We start from the raw sequence: 23,989 nt of genomic DNA on the forward strand, positions 1-23,989 counted from the left end.
ACACTTTGATTCATCCTTTGCCACTTTCCCTGCTGTGTTTTGATAGCTCTTTATGATATGAAAGAAATTGTCTTAGATCAGGGAGTTATACTCTTTCTACAATCGCAGCTATCAACGCCTTTGTCTCAATCACAAAGACCAAACATCCCTCAACAATATGATCTCAAAAAATTAGAATCTACGTGCCTTGCTTACTTGGGAGAAAACTTAGCACCCACCAAGGTTATATCATCAACATACATTGAATCAATACTGTCAAGTCTTAACTGTCTTTATTTGATTTATCTGAACAATAAACAATCCAAGGTTGGGGTATTCCGTAAACACCAACTATTTATAGTCAAACTTTTGGAACTGGGTCAATCGCTCTTAGACGTGTTTGAACAACTATCACTTCTATATGTCCAAATCCATAGTGTACTTGGATTCAATACCAGTGGAAATGTTACTATAAACAACATGATTCAAAGAGATGGAATACCATTTACGAATACGCAAGATGATTATATTACACAAACGGTGATTTCATTCCACTTCTTTCTTTTACAAAGCTTCCTTCAATACTTGTCGAAAAATCTTCGTTCAATAGTTACAAAGACAAATCAAGTAACCAATTTAGAAACATTAGAAAGAATACCGAACTTGTTCTTGAATATAAGTAATATAAGGAAATGGCAAGCACTGACTGTGAATTCCCCCAAGCACAAAAAAAATATGGTTAAGATACTTCTGGGTTATATAAAGGTATTTGACCTGATAAAATCTCCTAAATTTAAAGGTTTGAAGGGATGTTTACAATTGAAACTTGTTGAGTTGGCGCAAGATATTAGTTTGTTGAATCAAATTGAAATATCCACTGAACTAATCCCATTCATAAACGATTCTAAGGATGTTCCTGGATTAGAAGTTCTTTTACTGAAAATTCCTAAAGTAGAACATGAATCTTCCGTCATAATACGTGAATTGCAAAACTGTGTTTCTGCCAATTCCCTCAATACTTTACTGGTAAAGTTTTTGGGATCTCCAAGTCTTGTGAATGATAGACAACTCCTCCAAGCTATGGTCAAGAAGTTTCAAAACAGTTCGTCAATGAAACAGCAACTTTCACAGGCATTCGTATCATTCTTAGTGCATGGCGAAATAACAGAATTACTGACTTTACATCTCAATATCCTTGATTCAATAACTGTTTTCATTAGAGATTGCCTTGCTTCAAATAAACCATTTGCTCAAATGCAAACTGTACTAGCTCAACTTTTCACAGTTTATCTGAAATTCAAACAAACAAAGAGAGTACGAAATCTTTCAAATTTGTTGTACAACATAGGAAACAAAACTGAAGATAAACATGCTTGGAGCTTAGCAATAGAATATGAATGTTACATATTAGATATCGAACCTTCTGACAACAACCTCGCTCAATTATCAGGAAAGTTTCAGAGACTAGCAACTCACACCCCAAATCTGATATTTCCTTTTTTGAAATCTTATCTGAGGAATTCTCTGACATCAGAGAAAATTCTGTTTGATTCCTTAACTGTTCATGTCATTTCCAAGATCTTAACCACTGATCCAACTTTTGTTCTAGCAATAAATCAATTAGAAAATGACAATTTCAAGGTACAACTTATTGAACAATTATTCCACACTCTTGAAAAATCCCCTAATTTAATAAAGCTAAAACTGACATGCGACGCAATTGCGAAAAATGTTCAATTCAAGGATGAATATTTTGAACATAGAATACAATTTGCATATTATAACATATCCGGAATTGAAAATCACCTAGACCTAAGTATTCTGGGTTCGGATAACCCTTTAATTCTTGCTGGCTTTCAAGTGTTGAAGTTGATGAACCATGGTTGGGATGAACTCAAAATTGAAGAGTGTACATGTAATGTTGAAACGTGGTTGGAAATACAGAATAGCGCCAGTGAATTTGAAATTGAGATATTTACTCAAATTATTGCCTATTTTAAGTACAATGGAATGACTGGACATTTGATTAAGATTATTGAGGCTTACAAGAAGAATAAATCTCCTTCCACGGATGTCAGAATATATTTAGAATCAGAGTTATCACTTGCTTTATCTAAATTGTCGTTACATTCACAATGGTCAGATTCAATCATGGAAGTTAACAGATTATTGAAGGAGATCAAGCCAACTTTGAACCAAGCAATGAACTACAACTTACTTCAACTTGATTACTACATACAAACAGGTAATCTTTCACAAGCAAAGGAAAAACACAGCAAGATTTTATCAACACTTAAATCACGTCCTGAATACAAACTTGATCCAGGTTCTAACGTTCCCATGGGTACAAAGTTCAATAATTTCATTCTCTTGGGGAAGTTTCAATACCTCACTTGCAAATTAAACCATTCATTGAAACAAACAATTGAAGCAAGTCACAATGCCAAGAATGCAATTCAGATATTTTACTCGCTTATTAAGAAAATGGCCGGTTCAAGCATCTCCGGAAGAAACTTGATTGAACTTAAGTGGGAATTAACCCATTTATTGTTTGATGCTTATGGAACCATTGTGGAATTGTTGGGTGAATTGGGTATATCGCGAGACATTTCGTTCTATCTCCGAGAATATAGTAAAGTGAATACTTCAATCAATAAGAAAATTCCAATTGTTAATTGTTTTAATGATTTTGTGGTTGGTATATTTCAAATGCTTATGAATTCAGAATATAAAGAAAGTATTGAATCAGCAAGAAGTTACTTTCAGCTTGAAATCGTTGAATATAATTTCACTCTACAACAATATAATTGTTTTGTGTCTAATTTGATGGGAGATCCTGAAGCTGAAGTTCGCTACCCGAATTATTCTAAATGGCAGGACATTCCTTTTTTACATAACTGCTATAGTATTGATAAGAACCAAGAGTCAAAGTGGAGGCTTTACCGTTCCTTGTATATGGATGTCCCTCTTGAAAATATAGAGTCTAGCGAGGAACCAGGAATTCAACTAATTGCCGAGACTAATAAATGCTTGGCCAAGGTAGCTAAAATGGTCAAGGGCGAAAACCACTTGCAGAAATTATCAACTACAGTTCAATGTTTTCCTTCAGTGGTGTCAGATGGTGAATGCCAAGCAATTTACCAGCAGTTTGATATCCTTAATCTACTTACAAAGTGCAAAGCACAATTATTGGCTTATATGAGGGATGGATATCAAATCCCAATAGTTGTTTACCGTACATTATATCACCTATTGCATAAATGTCTTTGTATGATTTCTTCAATGACGGTCTATACAGATGCATATCACCTACTGACAGAATTTTTATTAATACAAGAGCGTATGAATTTATACACTTTCCATAATGAAAGATTAAAAAATTCAGTGGCTACTGATGATTTATTACCAAGTCAAATTGCAAATATTGCCCCAATTCAGTTTGAACAATCAGTGATAGATTTTAAGGGGCTTCTTTTTAATCATATCCCATCAGGTACAACATTTATTAGCATTGATATATGTTCACATTCAGGAGATCTTTTACTTTCAAAGATTGATCGAGGAAAGGACCCTGTGTTTCTTAGGTTACCAGTTAAAAGATTTCAATCTCGGGTTAACCAACCCGATAAGATTGTAGGTTTTAAGGAGATTAAGGCAAGGTTTGCTAGCATCATTCAGGAAAGTGACCAATCTACCAAGAAGGAAGTTACTTCCAGGGTGAACACTAAAGCACAAAGGCAGAAATGGTGGAAATTAAGGTTTGAGCTTGATTACCGATTACAAGAACTATTGAACGAAGTGCAGAATTATTGGATTGGTGGATTTGGTGGTATTTTTAGCAATTTTCAAACAGGAACTGTGTATGATAAATTCAAGCAAGATTTCTTGAAAATTTTATCGGATAGGTTACCATCAAGAAAAAATAGAGCTTCAAAGTCTTTTACGTTTGATGATACGGTGATTTATTGCTTGTATGCGTTGAAAGAATACTCAAGAGAGTTGGTGGATGATATTTTTTATTACCTCATTGACACACTAAACTTTCATGGTGAGTTCAATGATTATGCATTAATTAACTTTGATAAATTACACCATTCAACAAAAGTTTTAATGGACAAATATAGACCCTTAAGATATGAGACCAAACAACAATTAATCATAATACCTAGCTCTAGGTGTTTATTTTTCCCATGGGAATCCATGTTGTTACTTGAAAACCGCGCTATATCAAGAATGCCATCGATATCGATGGCAATTGAAGTATTGAAACCACGTATGTATTGGTCAAACAATCTTTCTGATTTGTTTTATGTGCTTAATCCTGGTGGAGATCTTGGTCGAAGTGAAGAAAGATTCAAAAAGTATTTCACGGCACACAGAAACTGGAAAGGTATAATTGGAAGGAAACCCCCAGAAGATGAAATCATTCATGGAATATCCAATACTGAATTGTTTGTCTATATTGGACATGGTGGTTGTGACCAATATTTTAAAATCTCGAATTTCTTTAAACATTTCCTAGCATCTGGATCAAAATTACCGCCTAGTTTGTTACTTGGTTGTTCTTCAGGGGCACTTAAAGATAATGGTATTTTTGAACCACTGGGGAATATATATAATTGGCTTGCCTGTGGTGTTCCAATGGCATTGGTTAATCTTTGGGATGTTACCGATAAAGACATTGACACGTTTAGTGTTTCTGTGTTTGAAAATTGGGGATTGTTTAAACTGGATAAAGAGAAAGTTAACTTTGCAGAAGCTGTTAGTAAAAGTAGAGATAAGTGTACGTTAAGGTTTATGAATGGTTCTGCCCCGGTTGTTTATGGTCTTCCGTTGACATTGCCATAGCCTTATGTATTAACTATTTATAAAATATAGAGATAGTTAGAAATTGGATTTTCTTCTGAAATTGTTTAAAAATTGTCATCGTAATGTAGACATCTTTGAAATAAGGAATTTAAAATTTTTCTTCAAGTTATGGTACTTTCTATCATTTCTGATCTTTATATTTTCTAAATTGGTTGCAAAAATTTGAGAAAATTTGCAATCTTTTAGGAAAATTTTCAAAGTTTAATTGACTTTACAGAAATAATTATTAAACATCAAAATGTGTGCAGCATGTAGAGTAAGATGACTAAAGTAAAGTTTCAACTTTTTTTAAGAAAATATCAAGCAATTGATAAGATATTAACACTTTCATAAAATTCCACAGTCACGTGATCAGTCATAAGCGCCTTGTGTTTTGAAAAATTTTTAAAAAAAATCTGGCAACTTGTCCGAGCGGTTAAGGAGAAAGACTTGAAATCTTTTGGGCTTTGCCCGCGCAGGTTCGAGTCCTGCAGTTGTCGTTATTTTTTCTTTTTTAATTTTTGCTACTACAATTGTTATTAAACTAGTTTAGAACAAGTTTGTTATTTCGGGGGGATTGATACAGTATTACTAATTATCTATCTAACGTACACCCTAGTTGTTCTGTTTGGTTAATAACATAATTAAATCATCCAAGATTTCTACGGTTTCTCTAGGACTTGAAATCCATGCAGTACAAGCACTTAATCTTGCTTTGAAATCATTGGCACCAACACTAGCAAATTGATCACCGACATGCAAAGATTCTGCCTTTTCAATTGGACATGATTCGTTGCTGGAATGACAAAGATATTTTTGTAAAGATTCAACCCCTAATGATTTATCTCCGATATCGACCCAAACGTCTCGACCACCATTGAAAGCACAAACTTGAATGTCACTTGAACAAAGGGCTTCTTGAGAATTGGCGAAATTTTGCGATCCTCGAAGAATAAGGGAAAGCTTGTTGGAACAGGATAACACCATTTCTTCCAATTGTTCTCTGAAGATTCTACAGCCTTCATTAGGAATGATACCAACTGATCTTTCCTTCTTGATAATTGTCGTTGTGTTTTGTAATTGGAACTTATTTCTCAAGTGATGTAAGTGATCGCAAACTGTATCCATAATAAACTTAATCTTGTCTTTATCCCAATCTCTCATTCTAGGTAAAAGCCATTCTTCATTTTCAATGAATTGTAATCCTTTCATTTCGTTACTGTAACGGAAAAGGTAATTTGATTCAGCTCCCATAACTAACAAATTTTCTCGTTGTTGAGGAGTTAACTTACAATCTTCGCTATTCAAATGGTCAATTAATCCCTTTAATCTCTCATAATACTTAACAGCACCACTTTGGCCAGGATACCCAGCAGCAGTAACGACAGCAACAAACAAATCCATAGATAATAATTTGATTAATCTAGGAACAACTAGATCATTTTGGTCCAATGATTTCCCATCCTCGTAAAGGGTGACATCCCCATCAAATGTAATCAACTTCAATCTTTGTTTGTTCTCTTGGGTGTACAGATTAGTAAGGGCCATGATTTGAGCATTATTGAGAATCTTACGAACATCGTTAAAAGAAGGAGACACTAATCTTCTCTTTGAGATATTTCTTCTATTATCCTCATACAAAAATGCTTCTGTCAACGGCAATTTAGTAAAGAACTTCCCTAAGGAGGGAACCAATTTTCTCAACCTGCTTACAGACATTCTTGTAGGATCTCTTTCGTTAAGGTCGTCCATGATAATCGTGTGCTCAATTAACTTCTCAACGTCCAGGAAGATTTCCAAATACCGTTTCCGACATTCGTTAGCAACTGTATTCTCATGTTCTTCTCTATACTTCTCGGCTGATTCTTCCGGAGTTCCATTTTGGCCCATATAAGCAATATCAAAGTTCTCCACATCGGCATGAAGAACAAACGGGCCGGCCAAAAGACCCTTGATCCACTCAATGAATTCATCACGACGATGGCTCTTTAATGCATATTCAACTCTGTATCTTGATGTCATTTTGTAATATTAATTGTATTTCTAGTTTCAAATCAAAGTAGAAACTTCGTTGGGTTTTTTCGGTGCAGCAACCAGATGGCGGGCATCGGGAGTTTGTGTTGATTTTATTTTTTTGCGACATCAATTTGTGGTTATCCACGTTGACTACAGTTTATGTGAAATTCCGTGTTACATTAAAAACTTTAAACTAATATACAAAATCAATGGTCATTACATTAAATATAGATAGAAACGTAGACATCTTACAAACCTTGTTGGGTTCTTCTTCTGTCTCTTTCTTCAGAGATGGTCAACTTAATACCCTTACCCTTTGGCAAAGAAACCCATGGCTTACCAGCTTCAGTACCAATAACGAAAACGTTAGATAATCTGGTAACAAAAGTGTTGTCCAAAGAATCCTTAATGTGGACCAAGTCAAAACCACCAGCATGGTGTTCCTTGTGCACAATAGCACCAACTCTACCCAAGTTTCTACCACCAGTGACCATAACCAATCTACCGGTATCGAATGGAATGAAGTCAGAAATCTTACCAGTGGCCAAGTCAATCTTAACAGTGTCGTTGACTCTGATCAATGGATCTGGGTATCTGATGGTTCTACCGTCGTGGGTAACAACATATGGGATACCCTTCTTACCTAATTGAACCTTCTTAACTTTACCTAACTTGTAAGCAGCTTCTTCAGCAGAGATTCTGTGAACAGCAAATCTACCCTTAACATCGTAGATTAATCTAAAGTGTTCATTGGTAGCTTCTAAAGTGATAACATCCATGAAACCAGTTGGGAAGGTAGAATCAGTTCTAACCTTAGCGTCAACCTTGACATGTTGTTGCATCAAAATAGCCTTGACTTCTCTACCGTTAAGAGCATACTTAAGTCTATTTCTCAAGAAAACAACCAATGGTAAAGATTCTCTCAACTTATGAGGACCAGCAGATGGTCTTGGGGCATAAGTACCGGACAATTTGTCCAACATCCAGTGGGATGGAGCTGCTAATCTTTTCAAATGCTTCTTTCTAGAAAAGTGTTAGTTTAACATTCAATAATAAATCTACGAGTGTTTGAAATAGAGAGGACGCGCCGCAGTGATCTAGATGTTGTGTTTGCCCATAGTGAAGATCTATGCCAATAGTTCTTTCACAATGAAAAAAAAAGTCAAGACTTAATAAGGGTCAAATTATGATATAGGTTCTTGTACCAATTCAACCAATACATCTTCACTTTCACAAACTCAACAAATAAAAATCACGACAAGGCTCCCTTCCAAGCCAATTTGCATTGACTGGTATACCATAGACAAAATTGTCCAATGGGTTTATTATGTTTCCTTCCAAACTTAAAAAAAAGTCTGGTGTACTCCATTTCTATTTCACAACAATCGTGTAATTGTTGATTCTATTGAGATCAACAGATTGTGTGTTTGACATACGGGCCTCTTGCCATTTTGTGATAATTATGTTTTGTAGGTGTTTAAAAGAAAAGAAAACGTATGAAAAATTTTTTAATTTTCTCTCCAAATTTATAGTTCATAACTTGTGTGTGAAAATCAAAATTGAAAATCACATGACAACTCAATCACGTGAAAATAACAAGTTAGGGTTAAACCCTGATAAGAGATAATAAATAAACAGGTGTAAGTGATTAGAATCGACACAATCAAATTGTTATTGCCCGTTTACATTGGAACGGAGACAAAACAGAGAAAAGGATAAAGTAAGTTTCTTGTTTGAATCATCATAGACTAGAAGAGATATTGAAAACCTAGTAAAGTTATTTTTTGGATAGGAATCATAAAGTTGAAATAAACAGTCGCGTTTGTTGCATATGCCTCATTAATTGTAGAGCATTTGTCCACATGGACATGAAACATCATTCTAAACATTTATCAGGTTGTAAAATAACTTTATATTTACTGTTAGAACTTCTTTCTTATTCTGGAGAGTACTGTAGATTATTTAAACTGCAGCCAAATGCAGTTTAATGTTCAAATGATGGCAAACATAAAACCATCTATACTTGATGTCGCTATATTTTATTGGCTAAATAATTGATAGACCAGTAGCCAATAGTGGTTATATTAACCTATACTCAGTCAATAATAAAGCAATCGCTTAACCTTTCCCCTCTCTTACTAAATTTTGCAATTTGTCCGATAAGGGGAAAAAGTGAAATGTGGGGAATAATCATTGATTTTTTTTTAAAAAAAATATAAGATCACATTACCATCGTGTCATTTAATTTCCACATTAGCCGACAAGTTAGAGAATTACCATCTGAAACTTGCACTTGAATAGGTCGAAATATATTTATGATAATTCATTGTATATTTCCTACTGTACATAAAAATTATACACAATTAGTCATCATATCCACACGAATCGTTTGGGTCAAGAGAGGACGAGAGAAGATTTCCATGCATGACAAATAGCAAACTTCTCAGATGAATTGAAAACATGAAAACTAGCCAAAAACCACAACCATCGTGTTTGGCTTAATAAAATATACAAAAATAACCAGTAAAAAAAAACAAACCCAAAAATCTTCCATAATAAATAAGGATATCTCTCCGTGACCCTTCCTCTCCGACTCATATCCGCGAATTTGCAAATACTTTTTTAATGCTTTTCATGCTTTTTTTTTATTAATAATTTTCCGTTTTTTGTATTGTACTATTCTAAATCAAGATGTCATTTAGAAAAGAGTTAATTTTGGTTCTTTTGGTGCGTTACCGCCCATAGCAGAACCAGGATGAGTTTGTTCATATTCAATTTCTTCTTCTTCTTTCAATTCTTGTTCTGGAGTACATACAGACAATGACCCTCTTGATTTCTTAGCTTCCTTGTCAACCTCAGCACCAGTCATGACTTTAACCCAATCAACCTTTAATGAGTATGGACCATATTGTTTGTCCAACAATCCAATTCCAAAAGTTTTAATTTCTGATTTGTTAATTTCACTTCCATCTTGAATGATTCCCCAATTAGTCATGACGAAATCATCCAATGGAATAACTACAGTCTCCCATTGACCAGGATGGTTCAAGAATAAACGATGTTGGAATAAGTCAGTAACCAAAGGAGTATTGGCTTGAAGGTTAACCAAGTACTTCCTACGATCACCCTTAACTCTCATTACTAATGATGAGTATTGACTCCAGTCCCAATATTGCTTACCAGAAAACCAAGACTCTGGCAATTCCATAGTTCTAAACATTGCATAACCAGATCTATGAATTTCTGGATTATCTTTGGGTAAATCTAAACTTAAATAACCATGGAAGTGACCGACTTTTTCTTCAGGGTCAATTTCAAAATTGACGGTAGAGAAACCACCCAACTCCTTGTCAGACCTTGTTATGATATCTCTTGTGGCTGATTCTGGATTACGTTTGAAGTCAAGAACAGAGCAGACTGATTTGACCATATCGGTTGGCTTTTGGAATAAACCCTTAATTGATGGGGTGAAACTAAGAGTTCTCAATGACATTTTAAAAGTAGTTGCTTGATTAGGTTGAAATATGTTGTGCAAAGTTAATAATTATTAGCAATTGATAGGAAAGGCTGGAAATTACCAATTAGTTGTTGATATAAAAGATTAAAATAAATAAACGAGTAACTCTCTGATAAGGGTGTGACTAGAAAAGGGAGGAAATCAATACCTATTTATACCAGTAGTAGTCGAAACAAAATTTTTATTTTTTTTTGCTTGGGCTTATTTTTTTAGGGGTCGTGCATGTACGGTCAAATAATAATCCATGATCGGAGTTCATAAAATTGAGATACTAGCAGGAAAGAGCACCATACATTTAGATTTGTAATACTGAAAATGACAATTATAAATTGTTCATTGTATATACTCCACCTCAAAAGATAGTAAGATATTTATGTACAAGATTCTATCGTTGCTATTAAGACCACTGTTATTCGGGTAAATCTCTCTTTTTTTTTAATTATTTTATTTTTTGTTTTTTTGGAGCAAAAAATCAAAATCAAGATGTAAAAACTCTATCAAGAAATAGTGGTGTTACTTTCTTCCCCGGAAATTCGTGAGTGATGCACAGTAAATTGACTAATATTAGCTGATCAATTGTGAAGCCATAGTTTCATTTCATTTCCACTTGCTAACCTCTGATATTCTCACCCGCAACCGGATTTCATTTAAGGTCAGGCACTCCCCTCATATGCTTTACAATCTATCAAAAAAAAAAAACAATTGAAAGATAAAGTGGGGAACATTTTGTTAGTGAACCCTCCCCTCCAATTTGCACCGATTTGGAACTTGATAGTCAACGCCACTTGCACCCCATCCCCACAGTTGTAGTCATAGAACATAACAGAAAAAACTAGAACTACCAATTAAAACACTTACAAAACCCACATCTCCCCCACACAATTTAGCATGATTCACCCGCAGAAGGATGAGGTAATCATGTTTAGTATAATCCAAGAAAAAAAACTGGTGATTTCGGCCGGAGTTTTTTTATTTTACCTATCGTAAAATCACTCACACCAAAATTTCAGCATATGGTATATTTGCTCATTGTAAAAAAAAACAGATAACCCCTTTTTACGGAATTTGAAAAAGTTTTATAAACAATGCTACCAATTATTTTCTTGATCATGCTATGATTATTTATTTTCCATTTTTCTTATCGCATTGTTTTAATAGGTTTTTTTTTTTTTGCTTGATAATTGTTAGCAATTGAAACTGCCCCGGGGCGTGTAACCGTGGCCTCCGCAATTCTCCAGGATAATACAAAATACGGAGATTTATGTCCGAGAAGATGCAACCTAATGTGGAAATTATTATCGTGTCTTTTTTTGATGCCATCGTGGCATCTCTATTTCGTGTTCAACTGTGACGTGATAATTGTACTTCGTCATATTGCAATATTCAAAACCGCTTTGTCACACATATATTTTTTCATGGTCTATGTTAGACGAATTCCCGCGCTCGGAACCGACAATTGTTGGACGTTTTGCAATTATAGTTTGAAACTGTAGATCCATAATTCTCTATCAATTTAACATAAATGAAATACCTTTTACAACCATGCTTTGATAGGACTATTTGTGAAATTATGTACGATTGCATCTTCGACTATTACATCATTTACGTTCAAATTCTAAAACATAGTGTTTAAATAAAATAATTGCCTTTACCCAGATTGCACTTGTGAATAATTAATAGAGCCATCTACTTCGAAGAAGGAGCATTGTGCTATATAGGTGAAGATATAGATACCTGCAAATTAAAAAACCTACCAAGATACCGTATTTTTTTGTATGCTGTTTTCTTGATACCTTTTGCTCTTGGATAGTTTGCGTTTTATTTTATTAAGTAAACTTAACAATTTTCAATACACAAAGCAAGTAATATTAAAATTAAAAATAATAGATCAAGAAACACATACAAACTATATAAATCCGAATACTTAGTCGTAAATTGATTTAAACCCAGCCATTTACAATTTCCATGGATCTTTTGGCTGATACACCAAGTCGTATGGATTCTGCGATAAGCACGGAGATAATATAGATATTACACAAAGCCGGAAATAGAAAATGTTCGAAATATCACATCCAACCTAGGCTATGTTTTCGATGAACTTTTATGATCACCTAAATGCGGAGATAAAAGTTCGCATTTAAAACAAAATCTGCACTGTTCTTTGCTAATAAAACTCTCGGAGACGGAGTTCACAAACAGTGGTATTGAAGTACATCCACAGCCATCCATATAATTACCGCCATTTGTGCTAATACTTTTGATCACACCCACAGTCATATTGCGGAAAATTTATCCGCAAAAGTGAAAGCATGTGAATCATTCTTCTTAGCTAAAATCGATTAACTCGTAGTTAGTTTCATTGTTGTAGGAAAATGTAAATGAATTAAAGTCTTCACATTCTTATTTTGTCATTGACATTATAGATGCACTATCACATTTTATATTCAATTAAATAGAGCCATCCACTTCAAGAAGAGTTATGGTGCTAATGAAATAAAGTGAATCTGCACTCAAAATGCAAGAGCAAGAATGTACTTTATTGCTTGAGTGTGGATTCTGCGGCAAAATCTACGGAAATATTCCCGGAACACAAAACCGGAAATAGGAAATGTTCCGGAAGAATGCATCGAACCTAGGCTAAACCTGAATACGGAGATAAAACTTCGCATTATCTTCATTTGGATGCAAAAAGACTAGGCTGAGACGGAGTTTACAAAAAATTGCTATGAAATTAGTCTATAGCAATCACCATAGTTACCACACAGTATGATATTTCACATCCATCATTTAAATATGATCCCATTTCCCAAAGAAATAACTTCTGATTTATTCCTCTCAACTACAACCAACTTAACTCAAGGCTTTTATTACTAACAGTATGGTCAAACAAACTAAATTCTATGATCCAACTACTGCTCCTTACTTAGACCCTAAGAAGGATAGACGAGTAGTCTTTATTACAGGTGGGAACTCAGGAATTGGGTGGTATACTTGCTTACATTTGTACTTGCATGGATATATTGTTTATGTTGGAGGTAGAACTGAAAGCAAAGTGGTGAAGGCAATTGATGAGATCAAAGCTGAGGCTAGGGTCAGAGAAGGGAAATACACAACAGAAGAAAGAAAAAGCAGATACTTTGGGGAATTGAGCCATGTATACATTGACTTAACTGATTTATCAACCGTGCCCAAGGCTGTGGAAACTTTTGGATCCAAGGAAAACAAATTGAATATCTTGATAAATAATGCTGGGATTATGGGTGTTCCTTATGAAGAAACTAAAGATGGTTATGAGATTCAATATCAAGTGAACTTTGTCAGTCATTTATTATTAACTTTGAAGATGATACCATATTTGAAAGCTGCTGCACACCCAAGAATCGTGAACCTTGCTTCAATCGGTCACAATTTTGAGTATAAATATTTCCATCCAAAAGATCACTTTATTAAGCATTGTCCTGATGCCATCTTCACTTGGCCAAGATATGGTAAAGCCAAAGGTTCTCAAATCCAAAGTGCCAAGGCTTTAGCCAAACATTTTCCTGACATTCTTTCAGTTTCTGTTCATCCTGGAATTATAATGGGAACTGAATTATATGAGCATTGGAAAAGAGTTCCTGGGTTGAATGCGATTGGTAATGCCATAGGAGTGAGTAACGAAGAAGGTTCATTAGCTACTTTAAAAGCAGCAATGGATCCAGAATTAACACTCAAAGACAGTGGAACTTACTATGTTACTGGGGGAAACGTAGGTACCCCAAGCTCTGTTGTTTCTAAAGAAAAAAACATTGAAGAGACTTGGAACTGGAACATTGAACAATTAGAAGAGCGTGGTTACCATTTTGACTTTCAATAAGTGATTGCTTATTTTTCTCTTACAAACTATTAGAACATTCATATGAACAATTGTTATCTTTTTTGTGTGTAATGGATATTTACTATGCCCTTCGGTTAACTGGTCGCACACATGCTAAATTTTATCTTTACCTTATTTCTGTATCGTTATCTTGTCACTTAAATATACATGTATTAAATTTGTTTCAAGCACTAATCTAGTTCAAGCAGATGGATCGTGAATTAGCATCATCGAAATTGCCATGAAAGACCGTGCTGTATAAATGAAGTTACAGAAAACAGATTAAGAGCTTAAATAGGGTCAGTGAGTATATGTGTCACAGGATTCTGCGACAAAATATAGGGAGAGGGTAGACCTGCATTGAATCGAAGTACACAAAAATATGGAGTTCGCCATAGAAAATAAAAAGTTCTCTGGGGTGCAAAAACCACAGCAAGACAGAGTTCACAAGTATTGGTGATGAAATTCAACCAAAGTCTCCAAGCATAATGCTGCAGGCTGTGATGTCTGCATTTTTCTCATCCTTGATTTAAATATACCCTATTTGGGAAAAAGCTTCCCAGGTAATAAAAAAGCTTCTGATTTATTCTCGACTAAAATTTATCCAAATCAAAGCAATTTGCTACCAACACTATGGTTAAAACAAGTAAATTTTACGATCCAACTACTGCTCCTTACTTGAACCCTAAGGAAGACAGACAAGTAGTCTTTATTACAGGTGGGAACTCAGGAATTGGGTGGTATACTTGCTTACATTTGTACTTGCATGGGTATATTGTTTACGTTGGAGGTAGAACTGAAAGCAAAGTGGTGAAGGCAATTGAAGATATCAAAACCGAGGCCAAGGCTAGAGGAGAAAAGTATACCCCTGAGGAAAGACAAAACAGACATTTTGGAGAATTGAACTATGTATACATTGACTTAACTGATTTATCAACCGTGCCCAAGGCTGTGGAAACTTTTGGATCCAAGGAAAACAAATTAGATGTGTTAATTAATAATGCTGGGATTATGGGTGTTCCTTATGAAGAAACTAAAGATGGTTATGAAATTCAATATCAAGTGAACTTTGTCAGTCATTTATTATTAACTTTGAAGATGATACCATATTTGCAAGCTGCTGCACACCCAAGAATCGTGAACCTCGCTTCAGTAGGCCATAATAGCGAGTTTAAATATTTCCATCCAAAAAATCACTATCTTAAACATTTTCCCAATTCAGTCTATACTTGGATAAGATATGGAAAATCTAAATGTTCCCAAATCCAAAGTGCCAAGGCTTTAGCCAAACATTTTCCTGAAATTCTTTCAGTTTCTGTTCATCCAGGTATTATTGTAGGCACTGAATTGTATGATCATTGGAGAAATATCCCCGGATTGAAATTCGTTGGTAACGGAGTAATTGGAACTATGGGCAAGCTTATGGGAGTGAGCAACGAAGAAGGTTCATTAGCTACTTTAAAAGCAGCAATGGATCCAGAATTAACACTCAAGGACAATGGAAACTATTATGTTACTGGAGGAATTCTAGGTTCTCCAAGTTCTGTTGCTTCTAAGCAAAGTAATGTTGAAGAGACTTGGAAGTGGAACATTGAGCAATTAGACAAGCGTGGTTACCATTTTGACTTCTAATTGTCATTATTTATTTTTCTCTCATTCCCTTACATTCATATGAACAATTGTTATCTGTTTATATGAGTAAGATATTAAACACTCTTTGATTAACTGGACATATATATATATACTATGCGACATATAATTTCAAAATTTGTATACATCGGGATTGTGCGACAAATTATACGAAAATAATGAACCTGCATCGAACCTGACTACATGTAAAAGTTCGCCATATAACCCACAAATTCTCCACTTGAGCGCAAAGGGCACATCATGATGGAGCTTACAAACATTGGTATTCAAAGTTCATCCAAATCTATCAACATGAACTCCACATTTTTCACATGTTAAAATATCCTATTTTGGAATAACAGCTCTCGAAAAAAGAAAAAAACTTCCTTCTTGACTAAGATCAATCTAATTCGAAGCCATTACCACTGACACTATGGTTAACAATAAGTTTTACGATCCAACTACTGCTCCTTACTTGGATCCCAAGGAAGACAGACAAGTAGTCTTTATTACAGGTGGGAACTCAGGAATTGGGTGGTATACTTGCTTACATTTGTACTTACATGGATATATTGTTTATGTTGGAGGTAGAACTGAAAGCAAAGTGGTGAAGGCAATTGAAGATATCAAAACCGAGGCCAAGGCTAGAGGAGAAAAGTATACCCCTGAGGAAAGACAAAACAGACATTTTGGAGAATTGAACTATGTATACATTGACTTAACTGATTTATCAACCGTGCCCAAGGCTGTGGAAACTTTTGGATCCAAGGAAAACAAATTAGATGTGTTAATTAATAATGCTGGGATTATGGGTGTTCCTTATGAAGAAACTAAAGATGGCTATGAAATTCAATATCAAGTTAATTTCGTCGCTCCCTTATTATTAACTTTGAAGATGGTGCCTTATTTGTTAGCTACCGATAAACCAAGAGTAGTAAATGTCTCTTCAATTGGCCATAATGCCGAGTTTAAGTATTTTGCCCCACAAAATCACCATTTTAACAACTTCCCCAATTCAGTCTACACCTGGTTAAGATATGCTAAATCAAAAGGCTCTCAAATTCAAGGTGCAAAGGCATTAGCTAAACAGTACCCTGAAATTCTTTCACTTTCAGTTCACCCAGGAGTTATAATAGGTACAGAATTGTATTATCATTGGAGAAATATCCCAGGGTTGAAGTATGTTACTAATGCCGCCTTTGCAGTTTTAGATAAAACGATAGGAGTTAGCAATGAAGAAGGTTCATTAGCCTCGTTGAGAGCAGCAATGGACCCAGAATTAACACTCAAGGACAATGGAAATTACTTTACTACTGGAGGAATTGCAGATACCCCAAGTTCTGTTGCTTCTAAGCAAAGTAACATTGAAGAGACTTGGAAGTGGAACATTGAACAATTAGAAGAGCGTGGTTACCATTTTGACTTTCAATAAGTGTTTGCTTATTTTTCTCTTACAAACTATTATAAAACTCATATGAACAATTGTTATTTTTTTTTGTGTGTAATGGATATTGACTATACCCTTCGGTTAAATAGTCACACCCACATGCAGTTTTTTTTTTCTGTGTCTTTATCTTATCACTTAAATACACGTACTAAATTTGTTTTAGGTTCTATCTGGGGGAGGGGGCAATTTATTTTTCTAGTAACGATAATTTGTGATGATACTAAATTCTTATTTGTAAACTTCTCGTAGTAACTCCGAATACCTTTTTCTTTTTGTTATTATCGCTCCTCAACTAATCCTTTAGAATTACCAATAGCTTATACCAACACACCTACGTCAAAACATATACTCAATCTAAGGGTCCAGACCAGGAGAAAATACTAAGCACTATTCGCACCATTCCTTTATTATTACATTAAACTCGATATCGTACTTTTATCTTACCAAGGTTGAATGATGGGCTTCTTCACATTGTTAAGGTATGTCATACACATTCAGATATGCTCAATGGCCATGAATGATTACACTACACACATAATCTATTCTTGACTCGAGTTGTACAGTTCGATGGCAAAATCCCTCCCTATCCCCTATACATGTGATAATTTTTTTGCCATCGCCACTTATTACACTTACAATACTAACACCTTTCTAGTCTCTTGATTAACACGGTATATCCAGTTGTCGCGTCATGCAGAGCATATGACAATTATACTAGGGTTGCCAGTACAATTGCTTCTCAAAATTTGAAAATTGCAGGAGTGACCGTCCCACTCGGATTACTCTTTGACACGTTAAAAGCAACTACTGGTAGTAACGAAGACAACAAGACTTCAGGCGATACCGAGCTGAAAGTCACACCTGAATTGGAGTTACAAAGGCATTTGATTTCCATTCAGAAATGGTTCATTTATTGGATTGTGATTTCAGTCGCAACCTTGTTTGAAAACTTGTTATTTTTAAATACTATTTTGCCAGGATATTCAATATTAAAGTTGGGATTTAGTCTTTGGTTAATCTTCCCTATGATATCCCTTTCACTGGGCCAAATGGAGATTGATTCAAGGTTTGATAATACTGACGAATGGAAAAAGTTTACTGAATCAGGAGCCGGATTCTTGTTTTTCAGGTATATTAAACCCTGGATAGAACACAATAGGGATAAGATCAATGAAGTTATAAATGATCCAATACAATCGTTACATTTGAAGGAGACTACCAAGTATTTACCAATTGTATCAAGATATATTAACCCCGAAGTTAGCAAGGCTAGCAATTATTCGGAACCGGGATTTTTAGATAGCTCGTTTGTGATGGTAATGAATATGAAGAACAAATGGACTGGTGGGGGAACAGGGACTGCTACACCTACTGAAGGCGTGGAAGAGAAAGTGGCTGATGAATTTGATATCATTGAAACTTCATCTGCTGGGGAGGAAGCCACAACTAAAGAAGGCACCACGGTTACTAAACGAAAAGGGTTCCTTTGGTAGAGGATACGCTTCACTATTTACCATTGTCATATGACTAGAGTAATTGAAGTTCAATTTGTATATTTCTTATAAGAATTGTTTAATTATGGTATTTTTTTTGTTGAAAAGTAATTGTTAAAATTTTGTGTTAATATAACTCTATATACAAAAAGAGTGGTGGTGGTGGTGGTGGGGGGTAGACGTTGACGTCTATACTATTTACAAACCCAAGTATTTAGAAACCAAATCTCTGTCTGGCTTGCCTGCAACTTGTTTCTTATATTGACCAAGTTCTCCAGCACCAGTTCGTCTAAAGTTAGCAGGAACAAAAGCATTTGGTAATGGATTACCTTTGTATAAGCCATCATACAAGTCAGAAACTTTCTTTTCGTCAGATCCAGTCTTTGGTTGTGCAAGGGCGAATTGAACCTCTCTTTGTTCTTGTTGTTGTTCGACAATCTTCTTAGGAACTTCGGGCCAGACAAATGGTTCAGCCATATCAATAGTCATCTTCTTCAATTGGGGACCTCTGTAACGGCCGAGATCATGTTGACCTCTTTGCCATCTTGAATGTAATAACTGTACGGTAACATTCAATGCTCTTAATCCATATACATGCCACAAATAATCTCTTAAATCCAATCTGTTCATATTCTTTGGGACTAAAAACTTGGCTTGGTACGGTGTTTGTTTAGCGTTTGGTCTTAAAAGACAGATTCTTTGCTTGGGGAAGTAGACCTTCTTACCACCAACCTTGAAATGAGGTAAGCCCAATTCAATTCGTTCATGTAACTGAATCAAGTTTTTTCTAGCAATAATGTCACTTTTAGGCAAGAATTTGATAGGTGCAGGTTTTCCTGCTTCAATATATTTCTGACGGATAACTTCCGATGGCAATAAGGTATCAGTAACTGATTGAGAAAGTAATGGCTCTCTTTGTTTTCTGTAACCATATCTTGGTGGGTTTAATACCACATCTTCTGAGTTGACCTTGGGATAGTTCTTTGGTTTCATATTATGATGTAAGTTTCTGACAGAAACCTTCCAAAGAGAAGAAAACATCTTGTTACACGCTTCCATTGTGAGTTCTTCCTTGACTTATCACTAGGTATTGAATAGTATTTGGCAACATGAAAAAATTCTTTTTTTTTTGATTGTGAAGAAAAGGTCGTGTGAGAACGTCCAAAAATCGTTGGAAATTTTTTCTAAACAAAAAACCATGGGAAAGAAAAACTTCAAAATTGCCGTTACTATAACTCAAAGGTTCATTAGTCAGACAGCACCAACTTACCCCTCCCCCTTCACCCTTTCATATCATTTCATCAATCAACTAATCAAACATGTCGACACAGAATCAACACTTGCATGAAGAGGAAGATGATCCATACATGTACGATGATGGTGATTCTCAAAGTATCACTCCAGAAGATTGTTGGACAGTGATATCCTCCTTCTTCCAGGAAAAGGGATTGGTATCGCAACAACTTGATTCTTTTGATGAATTCATCGAAACCACGATTCAAGAATTGGTCTGGGAGGATTCACATTTGATTTTGGACCAACCGGCTCAACACACTTCAGAGTCTGATCATGAAAATAGAAGATATGAAATTACGTTTGGAAAAATTTACATTTCCAAACCATCTCAAACTGAAGGCGATGGTACCACTCATCCTATGTTCCCACAAGAAGCAAGATTACGTAATTTGACTTACTCTTCTCCTTTGTATGTTGACATGACCAAGAAGGTGTTTAAATCTGATGATAATAAGAGGAAGGAAAATAACGAGTTAGACTGGATAGAAGAGAAGGTTGAAGATGAAGACCCAAGAACCAAAGTGTATTTGGGTAAAGTTCCAATCATGTTGAGATCCAAGTTTTGTATGTTGAGAGATTTGGGTGAACACGATTTCTATGAATTGAAGGAATGTCCGTACGATATGGGTGGTTATTTCGTTATCAATGGTTCAGAAAAGGTCTTGATTGCTCAAGAAAGAAGTGCCGCCAACATAGTCCAAGTGTTTAAGAAGGCCGCACCATCTCCAATTTCCCATGTTGCTGAAATCAGATCTGCCATCGAAAAGGGGTCCAGATTGATTTCTTCTATGCAAATCAAATTATATGGTAGAGATGAAAAGGGTGTTTCCGCAAGAACAATCAAAGCCACCTTGCCTTATATTAAAGAAGATATCCCTATTGTCATTGTATTTAGAGCATTAGGTGTTGTCCCAGATGGTGACATCTTGGAACATATATGTTATGATGCCAATGACTGGCAAATGTTGGAAATGTTGAAGCCTTGTGTTGAAGAAGGTTTCGTTATTCAAGAACGTGAAGTTGCGTTGGATTTCATTGGTAGAAGAGGGGTATTGGGTATCAGAAGAGAAAAGCGTATTCAATATGCCAAGGATATCCTTCAAAAGGAATTGTTACCAAACATCACTCAAGAAGAAGGGTTTGAAACTAGAAAGGCGTTCTTTTTGGGTTATATGGTGAATAGATTATTATTATGTGCATTAGAAAGAAAAGAACCCGATGATAGAGATCACTTTGGTAAGAAGAGATTGGATTTAGCTGGTCCATTATTAGCCAATTTATTCAGAATTTTGTTTAAAAAATTAACCAAAGATATTTATAATTATATGCAAAGATGTGTGGAAAATGATAAGGAATTCAACTTGACTTTAGCTGTCAAGTCACAAACCATTACTGATGGGTTGAGATACTCCTTGGCCACCGGTAACTGGGGTGAACAAAAGAAGGCTATGAGTTCCAGGGCTGGTGTTTCTCAAGTGTTGAACCGTTATACTTATTCATCCACATTATCACATTTAAGAAGAACAAACACTCCTATTGGTAGAGATGGTAAGATTGCCAAGCCAAGACAATTGCATAACACGCATTGGGGGTTGGTTTGTCCTGCAGAAACTCCAGAAGGTCAAGCGTGTGGGTTGGTTAAGAATTTATCCTTGATGACTTGTATTTCCGTTGGTACTCCTTCGGAACCCATCTTGTACTTTTTGGAAGAATGGGGGATGGAGTCTTTGGAAGACTATGTTCCATCTAACTCTCCTGATTCTACCAGAGTGTTTGTTAATGGTGTCTGGGTTGGTACTCATAGAGACCCAGTCAATTTAGTGGACACTATGCGTAGTCTTAGAAGAAGAGGGGATATCTCACCGGAAGTATCTATTATTAGAGATATTAGAGAAAAGGAGTTTAAGATTTTCACCGATGCTGGTCGTGTTTACCGTCCACTTTTCATTGTTGACGATGATTCAGAATCCGAAACTAAGGGTGATTTGAAATTACAAAAGGAGCATGTACTCAAACTTTTGAATTCCGAATATGATGATTATGATGGTGATGAAGGGTACAATTGGACTTCTTTAGTCAATGATGGTATTGTCGAATACGTTGATGCTGAAGAAGAAGAAACTATTATGATTGCCATGACTCCTGAAGATTTAGAAGCATCCAAGAATACCTTATCACAAACACAAATCAAAGCAATGCAAGTTGAAGAACAAGAATTGGATCCAGCTAAGAGAATTAAGCCGGTGTTTAGCAGTGCTACTCATACATTCACCCATTGTGAAATCCATCCTTCTATGATTTTGGGTGTGGCTGCTTCCATTATTCCATTCCCAGATCATAACCAATCTCCACGTAATACATATCAATCTGCGATGGGTAAGCAAGCCATGGGTGTTTTCTTGACCAATTACTCGGTGAGAATGGATACCATGGCCAATATCTTGTATTATCCTCAAAAACCATTGGCCACGACGAGATCGATGGAATTTTTGAAGTTTAGAGAATTACCTGCAGGTCAAAATGCCATTGTTGCCATTGCTTGTTACTCGGGTTATAACCAAGAAGATTCTATGATTATGAACCAATCCTCGATTGATCGTGGGTTGTTTAGATCATTATTCTTTAGATCTTATATGGATTTGGAAAAGAGACAGGGTATGAAGGCACTTGAAACTTTTGAAAAGCCTTCCAGATCAGACACATTAAGATTGAAGCATGGTACTTATGAGAAGTTGGATGACGATGGGTTGATTGCTCCTGGGGTTAGAGTTAGTGGTGAAGATATCATTATTGGTAAGACCACACCAATACCACCAGACACGGAAGAATTAGGTCAAAGAACTCAGTATCATACCAAGAGAGATGCTTCTACTCCATTGAGAAGTACTGAATCTGGTATTGTTGATCAAGTGTTGTTGACAACTAATGGTGATGGTGCCAAGTTTGTCAAGGTTAGAATGAGAACTACTAAAGTGCCACAAATTGGGGACAAGTTTGCTTCTAGACACGGTCAAAAGGGTACTATTGGGGTTACGTACAGACACGAAGATATGCCATTTACTGCACAAGGTATTGTGCCAGATTTGATCATTAACCCCCATGCTATTCCATCTCGTATGACGGTTGCGCATTTGATTGAATGTTTATTATCGAAAGTGTCAGCATTATCTGGTCTTGAAGGTGATGCTTCTCCATTTACTGATGTTACTGCCGAAGCTGTTTCCAGATTGTTGAGAGAACATGGGTATCAATCCAGAGGGTTTGAAGTGATGTACAATGGTCATACTGGTAAGAAGTTGATGGCTCAAGTTTTCTTTGGACCTACTTATTATCAAAGATTAAGACATATGGTGGATGACAAGATCCATGCTAGAGCTAGAGGTCCTGTTCAAGTGTTGACTAGACAACCGGTTGAAGGTAGATCGAGAGATGGTGGGTTGCGTTTCGGGGAAATGGAAAGAGATTGTATGATTGCCCATGGTGCTGCTGGATTCTTGAAGGAAAGATTGATGGAAGCATCCGATGCATTTAGAGTTCATGTTTGTGGACTGTGTGGGTTGATGTCGGTTATTGCCAATTTGAAGAAGAACCAATTTGAATGTCGTTCGTGTAAGAACAAGACCAACATTTACCAAATTCATATTCCATATGCTGCCAAGTTGTTATTCCAAGAATTGATGGCCATGAACATTTCTCCAAGAATGTATACCGAAAGATCTGGCCAGACTGTTCGTGTGTAAACAAGTTTAAACCCTGGGGGTGGTTTTTTTCAACATTTTGTAACTACGTTTGTATTATAAATAGTGTTTAATATTAAAAAAAAAAATAGTAATTTAACGAAGACGATCAAGTGAATGTTAGTTGTTTATTATTCTTTTATTTACAGAACTAATAAGTTTGATATATAC

The 23,989-nt window shown here is 35.6% G+C and overlaps 10 protein-coding genes across 10 annotated transcripts; 5 read left to right on the plus strand and 5 right to left on the minus strand. All coding sequences in view use genetic code 12, as the record gives it.

Annotated features, from left to right (window-relative positions):
• Nucleotides 1–57: 57 nt before the first annotated feature.
• On the plus strand, nt 58–4,827 carry ESP1 (separase; the record flags this gene model as incomplete). Its single annotated transcript, XM_007372019.1, has 1 exon — nt 58–4,827. The coding sequence occupies one exon, from the start codon at nt 58–60 to the stop codon at nt 4,825–4,827; it is 4,770 nt and encodes a 1,589-aa protein (XP_007372081.1).
• A 551-nt stretch (nt 4,828–5,378) lies between these two features.
• On the minus strand, nt 5,379–6,858 carry ISN1 (IMP 5'-nucleotidase; the record flags this gene model as incomplete). The annotated part of the gene is made up of 1 exon (XM_007372020.1): nt 5,379–6,858. The coding sequence occupies one exon, from the start codon at nt 6,847–6,849 to the stop codon at nt 5,443–5,445; it is 1,407 nt and encodes a 468-aa protein (XP_007372082.1).
• Nucleotides 6,859–7,091: 233 nt separating this feature from the next.
• RPS42 (40S ribosomal protein eS4) lies at nt 7,092–8,293 on the minus strand (the record flags this gene model as incomplete). The annotated part of the gene is made up of 2 exons (XM_007372021.1): nt 7,092–7,866; nt 8,280–8,293. The coding sequence occupies 2 exons, from the start codon at nt 8,291–8,293 to the stop codon at nt 7,092–7,094; spliced, it is 789 nt and encodes a 262-aa protein (XP_007372083.1).
• Nucleotides 8,294–9,155: 862 nt separating this feature from the next.
• Nucleotides 9,156–10,495, minus strand: SPAPADRAFT_57722 (uncharacterized protein; the record flags this gene model as incomplete). Its single annotated transcript, XM_007372022.1, has 1 exon — nt 9,156–10,495. One exon carries the CDS (start codon nt 10,334–10,336, stop codon nt 9,542–9,544), a length of 795 nt encoding a protein of 264 aa, XP_007372084.1.
• A 1,714-nt stretch (nt 10,496–12,209) lies between these two features.
• On the minus strand, nt 12,210–12,844 carry SPAPADRAFT_57723 (uncharacterized protein; the record flags this gene model as incomplete). The annotated part of the gene is made up of 1 exon (XM_007372023.1): nt 12,210–12,844. The coding sequence occupies one exon, from the start codon at nt 12,635–12,637 to the stop codon at nt 12,443–12,445; it is 195 nt and encodes a 64-aa protein (XP_007372085.1).
• A 344-nt stretch (nt 12,845–13,188) lies between these two features.
• On the plus strand, nt 13,189–16,172 carry SPAPADRAFT_69100 (uncharacterized protein; the record flags this gene model as incomplete). The annotated part of the gene is made up of 2 exons (XM_007372025.1): nt 13,189–13,451; nt 15,090–16,172. The coding sequence occupies 2 exons, from the start codon at nt 13,239–13,241 to the stop codon at nt 15,846–15,848; spliced, it is 972 nt and encodes a 323-aa protein (XP_007372087.1).
• SPAPADRAFT_69102 (uncharacterized protein) lies at nt 13,189–19,877 on the plus strand (the record flags this gene model as incomplete). Its single annotated transcript, XM_007372026.1, has 5 exons — nt 13,189–13,394; nt 16,433–17,771; nt 17,948–18,105; nt 18,148–18,636; nt 18,670–19,877. The coding sequence occupies 4 exons, from the start codon at nt 17,746–17,748 to the stop codon at nt 18,783–18,785; spliced, it is 789 nt and encodes a 262-aa protein (XP_007372088.1).
• Nucleotides 13,189–19,877, minus strand: MRP20 (mitochondrial 54S ribosomal protein uL23m; the record flags this gene model as incomplete). Its single annotated transcript, XM_007372024.1, has 2 exons — nt 13,189–13,371; nt 16,409–19,877. One exon carries the CDS (start codon nt 19,842–19,844, stop codon nt 18,984–18,986), a length of 861 nt encoding a protein of 286 aa, XP_007372086.1.
• Nucleotides 16,242–19,871, plus strand: SPAPADRAFT_57726 (uncharacterized protein; the record flags this gene model as incomplete). Its single annotated transcript, XM_007372027.1, has 2 exons — nt 16,242–17,771; nt 17,948–19,871. The coding sequence occupies one exon, from the start codon at nt 16,279–16,281 to the stop codon at nt 17,275–17,277; it is 999 nt and encodes a 332-aa protein (XP_007372089.1).
• Nucleotides 19,878–20,104: 227 nt separating the features above from the next.
• RPB2 (DNA-directed RNA polymerase II subunit RPB2) lies at nt 20,105–23,821 on the plus strand (the record flags this gene model as incomplete). The annotated part of the gene is made up of 1 exon (XM_007372028.1): nt 20,105–23,821. One exon carries the CDS (start codon nt 20,105–20,107, stop codon nt 23,819–23,821), a length of 3,717 nt encoding a protein of 1,238 aa, XP_007372090.1.
• Between the last annotated feature and the right edge of the window lie 168 nt (nt 23,822–23,989).

The sequence above is a fragment of the Spathaspora passalidarum genome (assembly GCF_000223485.1).
Source record: "Spathaspora passalidarum NRRL Y-27907 unplaced genomic scaffold SPAPAscaffold_1, whole genome shotgun sequence".
In the NCBI taxonomy this organism is placed as follows: domain Eukaryota; kingdom Fungi; phylum Ascomycota; class Pichiomycetes; order Serinales; family Debaryomycetaceae; genus Spathaspora; species Spathaspora passalidarum.